At 40.0% G+C, this 13016-nt stretch overlaps 1 protein-coding gene across 2 annotated transcripts in view; it reads right to left on the bottom strand.

Annotated features, from left to right (window-relative positions):
• Positions 1–1352: 1352 nt before the first annotated feature.
• The window catches only part of PTHLH (parathyroid hormone like hormone), a 13227-nt gene continuing 1563 nt past the window's right edge, over positions 1353–13016 (bottom strand). Inside the window, exons 2-5 of one of the 2 annotated variants that reach the window (XM_012806777.1) lie at positions 12707–12941; positions 12035–12157; positions 6002–6427; positions 1353–1838 (exon numbers count right to left, since the gene is read on the bottom strand). In XM_012806777.1, coding sequence (XP_012662231.1) covers positions 1829–1838; positions 6002–6427; positions 12035–12138 — 540 coding nt within the window. In that variant the 5' untranslated portion in view covers positions 12139–12157; positions 12707–12941 and the 3' untranslated portion in view covers positions 1353–1828. Of the gene's footprint in view, positions 1839–6001; positions 6428–12034; positions 12158–12364; positions 12644–12706; positions 12942–13016 lie in introns of those variants that run through there. The other variant, XM_003792478.2, reaches the window with a different exon arrangement.

Below are 13016 nucleotides of genomic sequence, written 5' to 3' on the forward strand. Positions count from 1 at the left end.
AGTATAAAATAAAAGTCCCCTCTTGAGGGCTCTGGGACTCAAGTTCAATTTCAGCTTATTGCTCCCAGAAACATAATCCCACTCATGCCCAGCCCTTATTAGTCTCCTGTCTCTGTGTTTTTTTAATTTCCAATTTTGAGACATCCATACAATTTTAGATGGCTTAGCACGTAGTTGTTTCAGGTATAGATATGAAATAGCCTCCCTATTGGAGTGAAAGTGTCTTACAAGCATTTAATTTTTTTGTACACCCCCCCAACATTTAATAGGCATTGACAGGATATCAGGTATTCATAGAACACTTCCTACATATGTGCTTGCTTGATTTATAGGTCTTTTGTTCTGTTTGTTGTTGTTGTTAATGTCCTAAGTTGCAAACACTTAAAGAAAAAACTAAAGGAAATGTGTTTGCGTTTTCATCTGAACATGGAGGGAGGAACGACTAGGATGGTATTCAAAATGGAAAAGGGATTCCATGTGGCGTTACAGAGTTCCAGGAACTGTGCGATCACAGGAAAGCAACCTTCACCTTTTGGAGCTTTTGGTCACACATCTCCCCAACCTGAGTCTCTCTTCTTTCTCTGGTAGGAACCTTTTTTTCTTGTGAGACAGAGTCTCACTGTGTTGCCCTCGGTAGAAGGCAGTGGCGTCACAGCTCACAGCAACCTCAAACTCTTGGGCTTAAGTGATTCTCTTGCCTCAGCCTCCCAAGTAGCTGAGACTATGTCTGGCTATTTTTTGTTGTTGTTGTTGCAGTTGTCGTTGTTTAGCTGGCCTAGGCCGGGTTTGAACCCTCCAGCCTGGGTGTATGTGGACGGTGTCTGACCCACTGAGCTGTATGGGTAGGAACCTTAACTGGCAGAATTCTCAGGTAGCTCTTTTATGCTTATAATTGTTGTTACTCACAAGAGCAAGATCTCTAGAATTAAACTTTGTTTTGGTTAAAATTATCTATGGCCTTTGAGTCCCTGACCAGGCTCTTCCCTCTGCGGGGCCTGCCCCCTCCACTCTTTTTTTTTTTTTTTTTAACTCTGGCTTACTCTCTGGACTAAGTTTCTTTGATCCTTTCTCTTGACTTCTCTCTGCTTCTTTTCTGCCTGCCCCTGTCTGCACTTCATATTGAACATACTTTATAAAATGATGTCTAGGTAGTTCAGCCACGCTATTGACTGGAACTAAAATATTGGGCAAAAAGAACTTTAAGCGCTTTTTAACTAAAAGCTAATGTGGAAATGTTGGAATATGTACCAGTATAAACATATTAAACTTAAGATTGTATTCAAATAGAGCTTAAAAAACTAGCTCATGTTCCTTCTACTAGGAATCTTAAATAATATAATTCACCCTCTGAGTCATGATGTAATTAGATTATATTTTATTAGACGTTCTTTACAAATTTAAAATACCGCTATTTTTACATGCACAGAGGGAAATCAGTGTGGATAATTATATTTAGGCATTCATTAAAATCAACCACAAAATAGAGACACTTCATTGTGTCATTTATCAACATACGTGATATGTATATCTAAAGTGCATTATGTTACAAAAAATATAGAAATTCAGCAGCACCAAGATACATTTACAAAATAAATACATCAGTTGACAAAATAAATTATGGTAAATGTGATAATAATAATTGGATTAGCTTTGGCAAAAAAATAATATTCACAATGACCAATGTGCAGTTTCATAGAGCAATGGGGGAAGACAGTTTTATTCCAATGCATTTACAGTATTTACAGACAATAAATATTTCTAATACTTTCCATGTGTTCACTATTACAGAATCCTGCAATATGTCCTTGGAAGTTCTCTGCTGAAAATTTCAATGCCTCCTGCAAAAAGAAGAAAGAGAAGAGGAGAAAACAGGTTAATTTTCCTTACAAATGAAGAGACATCTCAAATAAAGGCTGTAAATTAAGGAATGCAGAATCACAGTGGAAAGAGATGCAGGGGACTCTTCTAAGTGTCTCCTTCAGGAGGTACCTGTGGGATCCGCTTGACTCTCTAGAACTTCGGCTACAGGGAGGGTTCTCAACCTGACTAGATGATCACTATAGAGCAGAGAGGAAAAGGGCCTGCATTTCTAATTATGCTCTGTCAGAAAAAAAGAGACCCTGTGAGAATTTTCCATAGCTGCCAGCTGGCAAGTTGGAGAAAAGAAGGGACAAATTTGAGAACCTGGAAATAAGGCTAGGCTGGGCCATCCATCATAACATACAGCTCACTCAGAAGTTTATTCCCCAGTGACACCTGACTTAGGCCATCCAAGCTTTGTAGATCTGCTTCAGGTTCTTTTTTGGTCAATTTCTCGCCAGCGTAATGGACTGTGGTGAGGGCTGCGCAAGGGACTGTGGGTAAAGGCTGGAAGGATGTGTAGTTAAAAAGGGCATGTCTAGTTGATGATATGCTGACATCTGTTATTTCTTTAGTTGTCCTTAAACACTCGTTATTGAATTTTAGTTTTCAAAGCTGAAGCTAAAACAGGATCGTTTGTCTCTCACTTTGCTGATTTTTTTTTTCAATAGATTATTTCATTAGGAATTGGAAAGTCTATTTTAAATGAAAGACTAACTAAGCATAAATGGATTTGGAAGCATAAAATGGCAGTATTTTACATCACAGCGTTTGCTTTGTTACTTAGAATCAGGTACCACTCGGGATGGACACCTTCTCTAACCTATCTAAATAGTATACTGACAATAATTTAAGATGGGCTGGCAGAGTTTTTTCTCTCTCTTTCTCTTTTCTTTGTGTGGTCTATTTCAGCGAAGATGTATCCGTTTCTAAGGAAACAACTGTAGAATGAAACTGGATTGGCTGTGCCATTGGATTGACAGCCAGAGTCACGGGCAGAGTTTTACATGGCATATGGGTAAGAGTGTGAGACCTACAAAACAGCAAAGGCTTGACAATTTGGAAGTTGCACGCGGAGGTTAAAGAAAGAAAAGCAAGTTGAACATTATGAGTGTTTTAATGTCTTAAAGATTTAACCCCTTTACCTACGGTTTTGGTTGGAATGTTAAAATACCTCCTAACTACAGAGAAAGAAGAATTCAATGTTAAAATTTTAGCTGGTGGATAGTTGTGCATGGATGTTATGAATAAAGCCAAAAAGATGGTCCCCAATCCCAATAATTTGTGTACTGTACTCATTTTTAAATGTTTCTGTACTAAATGGTATTTAGCAAACTGAGTTTAAGAATAACACAAGCAAAGAGAGAATGAACACTTATTTTGAAATATTATTTCCTAAGAAAGAAAGAAAAAAGAGGTTAAAGGACCAATGAAAAGTCTTTTATCTCACCCTGCCCAGACACTGTGTTTGCTTCCCGTCCTTGTGACCTTTCTTTTAACAAAGTCATATATTGGAATACCCGAGTAAACCATATAACATGACCTGAAAGTGTATGAGTATGTTTGTCATTGACATATGTGGGTTTATGACAACACTTTAGAAACTTAACTGTTTGGACTACTGAGAAGCTTACTATATTTTTCTAAATCAATATTTACCAAGGTGAAACATATAATTTCCAATAAATGAATCCTACTCTACCTGGGTCTTTCATTTCCAATATCAAAAATTCTAAAATGTAATTCCTCAAATTGAAAGTTATATATTTTCCACCAAATGGTTCATGAGAGCGGAAACAGATAATTTTACCTCAGTAGTTGCTTTAAAAAAATACTGTATATATTATAATAAAATTCAGGCTTGCCTTCGTATCTGACCTCTCAGATCATTGTATAATACAAAGAAAACGAAGGGAGAGGACATTAATGAAAGATTGGTCACATAAAACTTTAAAACAGTTATTCTGAAAAGATTTTATTTGGATCACAAAATTCACATGGCCCTATACATTCTCATCAATATGCTCCAAAATTTCTCCAGTCTCCCCTGCACCTCTGTCGGGCTGTATTGGGAGAATGCCAACATCTGGCTGCCAAACAAACAGTTCTTTCCATGAATGTCCCTCACAAACAAGGGAGAGAAAGGAAATGCAGAAACCGTCTGTTTTTTTTAGTCCTAGGTCTGCATTTGATTAGGCCACTGCCTACTAAGCCTACTTTAACTTAGGGGTAGCTTGGGGCACATGAATTGATGAGTATTGATTTTCATCAATTCTCCAGATACTTACAGAGCATAGCAAATTTTTAATGAATGAATACCATAAAAATTATTTATGTCTGTTTTTATAATTCATACATATATATGTATACATATATAGTAAAACAATGGCTAAAAATAGGTTTTGGCAACAAAGTAGGGTCCTTTCCTTGTGTTATAAATATGTGCAGTTAAAACACAGTGAATATGTTCTGTGAGCCAGAATTTCTAGGGTTTGTTACCCCTAATAGATCCACTGTGTTTGCAGCTGGGCCATTCACTGTACTATAGATTTTGCTCGTGCCACTTGCCCATTGATTCCTGAAACTGTATTTCTTACCTGATGTAACTGCTATTTTATATGCTATCGAATGATGGGTTTGTCAACTTAAAGAGAGAAATAATGGTAAATAGCTCTAAACGCTCTTTGAAATATCACCCCGTAATTCTGTCTGGGCTTAATTACAGAGTCAGAGGAAAGAAGAGGTAACGGGGGACTCTTTTAAGTAATGAGATCATGAGTTGCCTATGACGTGTTCTTGTGCTGTTTTCCTCTTTCACGCCCCACTGAAGTGCTGTACTGAAAAGTAAACAATAAAATAAGGCCCAGCAATGGAAATACATGCAGAAAAAGCAGTGCTGACATAGTCTAAGCATCAGGAAATGGAGAAATTAATCCAGTGCGTGGGATACCTATTTCAATTCCCAGAGCTGCTCAGGTCCTTTACCTCTGGAGTGTTTTGGCTGCCTATTTTATACAGTGAAATTAAGTATTTGCCCCCTACTTCGTGCCTCACAGAAACACCCTCGCCCCTAGATAGGTAGCTAGCTAGATAAGATAGATAGATGGATGGTACAATCCGAACGAGGTCTGAAATACACCGCTGTTTACTGAGCGTTTACTCTGCCAGGCATTTATCTCATATAGAATCGCATCTAGTCTTTACCCAGCTCTCTGAGGTCGATACAATTATTATCTTAGTTTCACAGATGACAAAAGTGAGTCTTAGAAAGACTGAATCACTTGCCCTAGACTGCGAACTTTAATAAATGCAGACCTAAGATGTTGTGTTGATCCCAATGTCCAGGAGAGTCAGTATTAACCGTATCTGTGAGCTAAGGATAACGAATCTCCATAAATGTCAAGTTTTATCATTCTTCCTGCGCTACCCTAGAAAAATTATTTCAACTTGCCAATAAGGAGATGGATACATGAGAAAAAAAACTTCTATCCTTCCAAGACAATACTGAACATTTTTCAGAAACCATTTCTTTTCCATGAGCTGGTAGAGAGCAGAGTTAAATTTATTAAACAAACTTAAAGCACGTGTTTAAAAACAATTTCTTTAAATTAAAATAAATTTAAAATTTCATTAAATATACTTAAATCAAAAGTACAAATGGCTCAGAACTGTTTACGGTCAGAGTAGCACTCTGAGGTGCTTGTAGACAATATCAAATCCCTCAGTGGCTTCCCTCGAAGTGAAAAACAGAAAGAGATGAAAAACTATCAAGAAAGTTTGCCAGGGTGTGAGGGCGGGAGAATAAATACTCCCCTCCAGCAAGTTACGAAGATGGTCTCTAGCTTCTGAAGTTTGAATAAGAAATGAAATTATTTGGTAGAGTGTTAAGGAACTGGTGTCGGGGGTTGTGATGATGTAAATTTCTGTAGTTTTCTAGCCTGTGTTTGTGTGTTGTGGTGTGTGTGGAGGGTCGGGGACACTGCTTTAAGGCAGACAACATTCTGGCTTATCTTGGTTTTATCAGCTTTTGAATTGGGTAGAGACTGATAGAAGGGAGAAGATCCAGGGCAAGGCAGAAGGGAGGCTCCCGAACCCAGCTGAGAGCACGAGGAAGAGGCTGCGGGCCAAGGAGGCCTGTTACCGTGAATCGAGCTCCAGCCACGTCGTCGTGGAGGTGTCAGACAGGCGGTCCCCTTCTAGCCCATTCCCAGCCACTCCAGAGTTTAGCCAGGCGGATCGAGTTCGCCGTTTTTTCTTGTCCTGCTCCTTGCGTTTCCCAGGCTTGCCTTTCTTTTTCTTCCCAGGGGTCTTCAGCGGTTGCTCCTTGTACGCATCTACCTTGTTGGTTTCCTGAGTTAGGTATCTGCCCTCATCATCAGACCCAAATCGGACTGGGTGGTTCTTTGTGTTGGGAGCAGGCTTGGAGTTAGGGGACACTTCCGAGGTAGCTCTGATTTCAGCGGTGTGGATCTCTGCGATCAGGTGGTGAAGGAAGAAGCGACGTCTTAAGTCCTGGATGGATTTCCCCTTGTCATGGAGGAGCTGGTGTTCAGACACAGCTCTTTTGCTTTAAGAAAAAGAAACAGCAGGAAGGAAAGAAAACAGTTACATTTCAGTTCTTGGTAGAGACAACAAAGACACAAGTAAATTTCTGTAGCTTTCTAGTTGGTCCACTATGGGACACCCAAGGAAGGGTGGCCAGCCGGCTGTACTGGAGAGTGACCTATGGGAGGCAAAGAGCTGCCCTTAGGAGGCTCCAGCTCCCAGTCCAGTTCTGCCACTAAATAGGTTTGTGACCTTGGTGGGAACATGAACCTTCTCAGGCCTCCTGTGTATGAAAGGGAGGGGCGAGAGTCAGTGATTTCTGTGTTCCCTTCCCAATTTCAAATGCCATGCCTCGGTTATGCTCAGAAATGGACAAGAAACCACTGAGCATCAATTCACATTTTTCAGAGTTTTGTTGCTGTAATAAATCCAGAAGTCCCAGCTTGGGTAATAAAAAGGAGACAGGCTTTATACCTGAGTGCTCTCCCAAACCTGCCTACACACACACACACACACACACAGTTGCCTCATTAAGAAAATAATAATACTGAATTTCAAAGAACAAGCTGTAAAAGTCAAAGCAAACAAAAGCTGAAGGATGGAGTGAGCAGTGAAGCCTGTCTAGGAAACCATCTAATCTGACTAACAGGCTGAACTTGAACATTTTAGACTGCCGGCTACCAAGAACCTGCATTGGAAGGCCAACGGTCAGAAAGAGCCTATGTCTTTTTCTATGAAGTAGTGGGTGGTCTCCTTAAAATGGGTTTCTTTGTGTGCTTAAATTAAATGGGATCATTCTATTTTTTCTGTGCTTCAAGTTGTTTTTTTTTAAAACAATTTTAACTATTACCCTTAATACTTCATATTAACAATTTTTAACTATTATCCTTAATAACCAAGAAGTTCACTTTTTTACTTGTTCTCTTTATCTTAAAATATGTCCATGAACAAATAAGAAGCAATTTTCTATTTGAACAGCACTCTACTGAAAAATACAGTGAAAAGCAATAAACCGATTATCAGTTTTTTGATGACACTCCGACTGTTGCTCCAGTACGTATTCTTTTATTGTTCTGTGTGAATATTATTAACTATATTTAAGGATAGCATACATTAATCAGCCATATTGTGCCTGCCTCAATTCTTTCTTACCTAACTCCAATTTTACAGTAAGAAGAGCTCGCCCCATTGGCTCATCCTCAAAAACATGTAAGGATATTTCACAGAGCTCCGTGTCATGTATTCTTGCCTCCCTGACACAATGGTGTCTGGGTCCCTTGTTGCTTTTGTTACCATAACTTCTTTAACTCCTTACAGAAATACGACAGTAATAAATGGATTATTATCCCATTTTATGCCTGCAGAAAGTGAAGTACAGATAGATTAAATGGCTTGCTCCCGTTCACACAATGAGAATTGGCAGAGCTGGGGCTCCCAAAACAAGGTCTTCTGGTTCTAAAACCAAGGTCGCTCTTCATTTCCTCAACCTTTTTGCCAAAGCTAAAGTCTCAACATGTTCCTCTGTGGAGGGAACAAGAAGGGCAGGGCATGGGGTGAATCGTGGTGAACCACCACAACAATGGGTCAGTTGTCCAAAAATTCATCACTTTCCTTGAAGACCAAGCCCATGGCCCCTCAAATCCACGGAGCTGGGATTCCTCGAGTTTGGATTATCACTGGAGGAATGAGTCAAACGAGAGAGGAAGAGATGAAAATGCAGTCATCACTTCTCCAACCCTTCTAGCAGGAATGCCAGCTTCCTTCTAGTATTTTAGTGTGTGGACTGACTTTAAGCCATGTAGCTTGTTCAAAAAAGACATGACTTCATGGAAAGGAATTTAACAGGAGCCTGGTTGAAATGAGGCATGAAGGAGTCTCTCTTCCTTTTTGAAGGTGCCACATGTGACTAGATTAAAATTCACTTACTCTGTGGCATAGTAAGTATTCTGGAAACTTTTAATAATCTACAAATTTGGGGCTTTGGTACAATGTATTTATATTCTCTAATACCATTTTAAAAGCACAGGACTGATATACTTGCATATCTCACAAGCACTGCAGTTTAATAAGTATCTTTTAGCAGAATGTCACATTAAAAAGAAGTGATAATTCATAGTATTTCAGGCTTTTCTTTCTTTCTCAATTCCTGGCAGATACCCTCTCCATCTGTACTGCTCTCCAAATGGATAATATAGCCCATTCTAGCTTAACGCAAAGCCCAAACTTTAATGGTTAGTTTGTTCTAATCAAGCCACCATTGCTCATGCCCCCTCTGGCTTGTCATCATGGCCAGCCTGTCAACTATGAGTCACCATCCCTTCCCAACTCAAGAGCTGCACTTTCCCAGGATGGTCCTCCTGGGAAATGCAGTAATCATTTTGTCCTTCAATTTTATGAAAAGCCTACACTATGGCCCAATTTTATCTAGTTTAAAATAGTCCATCTCTCGTGAAGGACAAAGCTTTCGATCTGCCTTTTGGGGTAACTGTTAGTATATTAGAAAACAAGTTTTCTTAAATATAAAATCTGAAATGCTGTTAGACAAGTTTACTTAGTATTTCAAAGCCTTTCTGTATTTAAAATGTTGTGAAGAATGAATCTCTGGGAAATTGCATTAGGAGATATGGAATATAACAGTATCTTCATCATCAAGAAGGTTAAGGCCCACAAAATGTTTTATTTATTTCCAAAATGAGGCATAAACTTACACAGGAATAAATGACTAACCCATAAAAACTAGATATACATCGATAGTGAGTAATAAATTCAAATCGAGGAGCTTCTCAATTGAGATAACTCTGAAATATTTAGGTTGTAAATATGGCCTCAATAATACTCCGTTATTTAATTTGTCTGTAAACATTACACAGCACAATGGTTGACACTGTGGCATTTATTATATACTTAAGCTCCCAAATGGAAAAACAAGTATGTTATGCATCATGCTCTCCTTTGATTATTGACAAAAAAAAATTTGTAAAAATTTGGGGAAAATCCTTAGCACAGATAACTCTAAATTTGGTCAAAATATATCTCTTCCTCTTTAAAGAAAAATCACTCTCAAGGGGGTTTTCAGGGAGGATTCATTTCCAAGAAACCATCAAGGAATAGAAGGCATAAGTAGTGATGGAAATTCCTCTTCCAGCACAGGAAGAAGCAGCATGCTTGTACTGATGCTGGGCTACTAAGGAAGGACTCTGTGTTTGAGAAGAAAAATTTTGTGGTACATAGAAGAGACAGGGTTAGGGTGTTAGAGTTAAGATGACTCACCAGAAGTCCCTTCCAACCCAAATGACTCAGTCAAAAGTTACGCTTCTCATTAAGTGGAGTAGACCCAGTCTGGCTCCCAAACAAATCAGCCAATGATGTTTTGGATTTCTGAATCTGCTGGGGTTCCCTCTCTCCCTTAAATACAGAGATAGGCACCTGTCCAGAGCCTTGTTTATCTGCACGATAACACCCAGAGGCCTCATCTTGCAATATAACCAATTCCATCATGCTCTAGCTCCATTAATTAACATCTTTTGGACTAGCAGATTCAGAAGATTGACAATTTATAATTGCCTCCTTTGTATGGTTTAAGAAATCTTACTGTTATAGTCGTTTCCTCTCCCTTAGAAGTTAGCACCTGGTTAAAAAAAAACAAACTCTACTTTTAAAGCAGTTTCTTAACACTTTGTATGAAAATTGAGGAGTAACATGGTTTGATTATATGTTAAAATTTCTTTCAAGAAGCTAGCTTGATTTAGTGTAATAGTAGACTAATGTTTTGTCTAGCACACAAAATTTACTGTTACTTGGCAGCAATGCAAATATAATGACTTGTTTTTTTAAACTCCATTTGGCTATAATAATTTGATGAAACATCTTCATCTACTGATGATTTCAGCCTCCATGAAAAACCATGGTTGTAATGTGATGATCTATTACCCATTAACTATGAGAATGTTTTGTGGTAGTTTTATAACCATCTGCTGAGTGTGAGTGTTTAACTACAATATTATATTTCACCCACAAACAAAACTATAACAGTCGCTGGCTGCTAAATGGTTTCTGATGTGTATTGTGTAAGGTGCAACAAAGAAAGAGTTAAAAATAGCCTTTAGGACTGCTCAGCAGTATTTTTATGCCACAGTTATGGATTTAATCATGGCTCATTTACTGTTTCTCAAAAGAGAAAACAGGTTATTTCTTAAGCAACTTTAAAGAAAAAGTTGGCTGTGTTCCAAGATAGCATTTCTTAGCCAAATAAATACAGCCTTTAAGTGTGCTTTTAAAATCAGTGTTTGTCTATATTTACATACAGACTTTCAATTATTGAATTTAACACAAGTCTCAAAACAAGCAAAAAGTCTGAAGACAATTTTCAGAAATACATCGGCAAAACTTTGAAGAATACAATGCAGCTTTATCTTCAGTACAATGTTCTACACAATTTGCCTTAGGAGATTCATAATAGATTTTCATTTTGATGCCAAGGTTCAGACATGTCTAAAGTAATTTCATTTGAGGATTTTCTGCTTTAATAATAGACTAAGGGCACATATAAAACAGTTGCCTTTTTGTACACCCTTGGGAATTTACAAGGAAGCACCAGGAACCTGATTGTAAATATTAGATATTGCTATTTTTATTGTCAGTGTAAAAAGGGCTCCTTAATTCCTTCTCCAGAGTCAAAGTCTTCTCAGCCCTCAAACTTTGAAGTGCTCCCATCTGGAACACTGAGTCCTCAGCTTAAAGAGCACCCAAAGATGGGATTACACACACATTAATGAACTGCTAGGTCCAAAGATTACCAAGCTACTCCTTCTCTACCACTCTTCCACTTTCTCGGTCCTACAACATAGCGATATTTCTCTGGTGTACTTGGACGTGTGATTATTTTGAAGTCAACATTATCCTTAAAAGAATCACCACATGAGAATGCCAAAATACAAGTTTCCAGTCTACAATGCAAATATTATTTGACTCCAGATTAAAGAACTGTTAGTAATAGTTCCAAGAGAAAAATGTTTCCACACCTAAAATTCATTTTGGAATCAAACACTCTAGCGTTCCTGAACTGTATCAATACCACCGTTGGAGTTGTGCCACTGCAAAGTTGTTACTATTTTATTATATAATACGCTTTCATTATGTAATATGGTCCCACTTTATATGCTTAAAATTATGTCATTCATAATAAAATTAGATGCAAGGAGTTTGCTTTTCATACACAAGCTGCCACCCACATTCAGTATGTATATACACGAGCGCACAGACCATATGTCTCCCCCTACCCCCATCCCTCAGCTTCCTCTGATTTTGAAAACCTTCCCGGGTCCTCAAAGTAATCCTTTCTTTTACTAGAGGCAGAGGATCTTTCCCAAGAAGAGATTCTGTAAAACTGTCCTTCTTATGCAAACACACATAAAATCTGTCTCTTTCACTGTCTCCCCTTAAGTTCAACCAGTTCTTCCGCTAAGTTTGAGGACCCGGGCTCGGCCCCAGGTAGGTAGCGGGATGGCCCCTTTCTCTTACCTCGGGCGAGCAGCATCTGACCGCTGCGAGCCCTCGGCAGCGTCCCAGCCTGGCAGCCCGTCCCAATAGCCTCCCTAACCCGGCGCCTTGGGGAGGATGGGGCACTTACAGCCGGCGGCTGAGCCCCTCCACCGAGCGCCCGCAGGAGGGCACCGCGTAGCTCAGCAGGAATACCGCGACGCTCCAGTGCTGAACCAGTCTCCGCAGCATCATATCCTCTGGCGCTTGGGATCTGCAACAGAGTGGAGAGGAACCCAAGTGTCAGTCCGAACTCTGCATCTCCTGGCACTACTCCGCTCCCCTTCCTAGCCTGCTCTCAAACAGCCTCTTCCACATCAAAGGCATCTCCCAAAGTTGCAAAGGAAAGAAAAGGAAAATAAAAGAAAATAAGAAAATAAAAGAAGAGAAAATACTTTATCTGGAGCCTCTCCGCACTTACTTATTTAGGAACCAGCTACTCTGACTGCTTTTTCCAAACCACACAGGCAAAAAGAGACCAAAAAAGGGGGCGGTGGGGATCAGAGGCGCTTCCTCTGAAATAATAGCGAAAATGAAATGGTTTTATATATGCACTAATGATGAGTAGTGTGTTTACACGTCTCCCATAGCAATGTCTAATTAATCTGGCCAGCAGCTCTCCTGAATTCGTGGAACAGGACTAACCTCCTTCTAAAAGAAGCAAGTTTTCCCCCAAGAAGTCAGCTTCTTTCCGAACCAGGCCCTCTTGTCCCAGAGCCACTTGTAGCGAGACCCACATATATATACATAGCTGTCTGTCTACCTCCTCTGGTGGGCTGGTTGCTTCCGGAAAGTTGATTCCACACACCCTGAGAACAAGTTTCAAGCGCGTGTGTCGTCGATCGGGAGGGCCAGGTGGCAGCGAGGGCGGGTCAAGGCGGCGCGGAGGGGCGGCGGCGGCCCGGCTTCACGGCCGGGGAGGCATGCTGGCCGGACAGCGCAGGTTGGAGGCGAGTTGAAAGTCGAGCAGAGGAATGTTCACACGCTCCGAGGCAAACCTGCGGGAGAAGTGAGCAAGTCGCAAAGAGGTGGCGCCCTAGGAACGCGCGCGGGGCGAGCGAGGGCGCGGGGGG

Source organism: Otolemur garnettii, unplaced genomic scaffold, assembly GCF_000181295.1.
Source record: "Otolemur garnettii isolate 467f Iridium unplaced genomic scaffold, OtoGar3 scaffold00057, whole genome shotgun sequence".
NCBI classification, from domain to species: domain Eukaryota; kingdom Metazoa; phylum Chordata; class Mammalia; order Primates; family Galagidae; genus Otolemur; species Otolemur garnettii.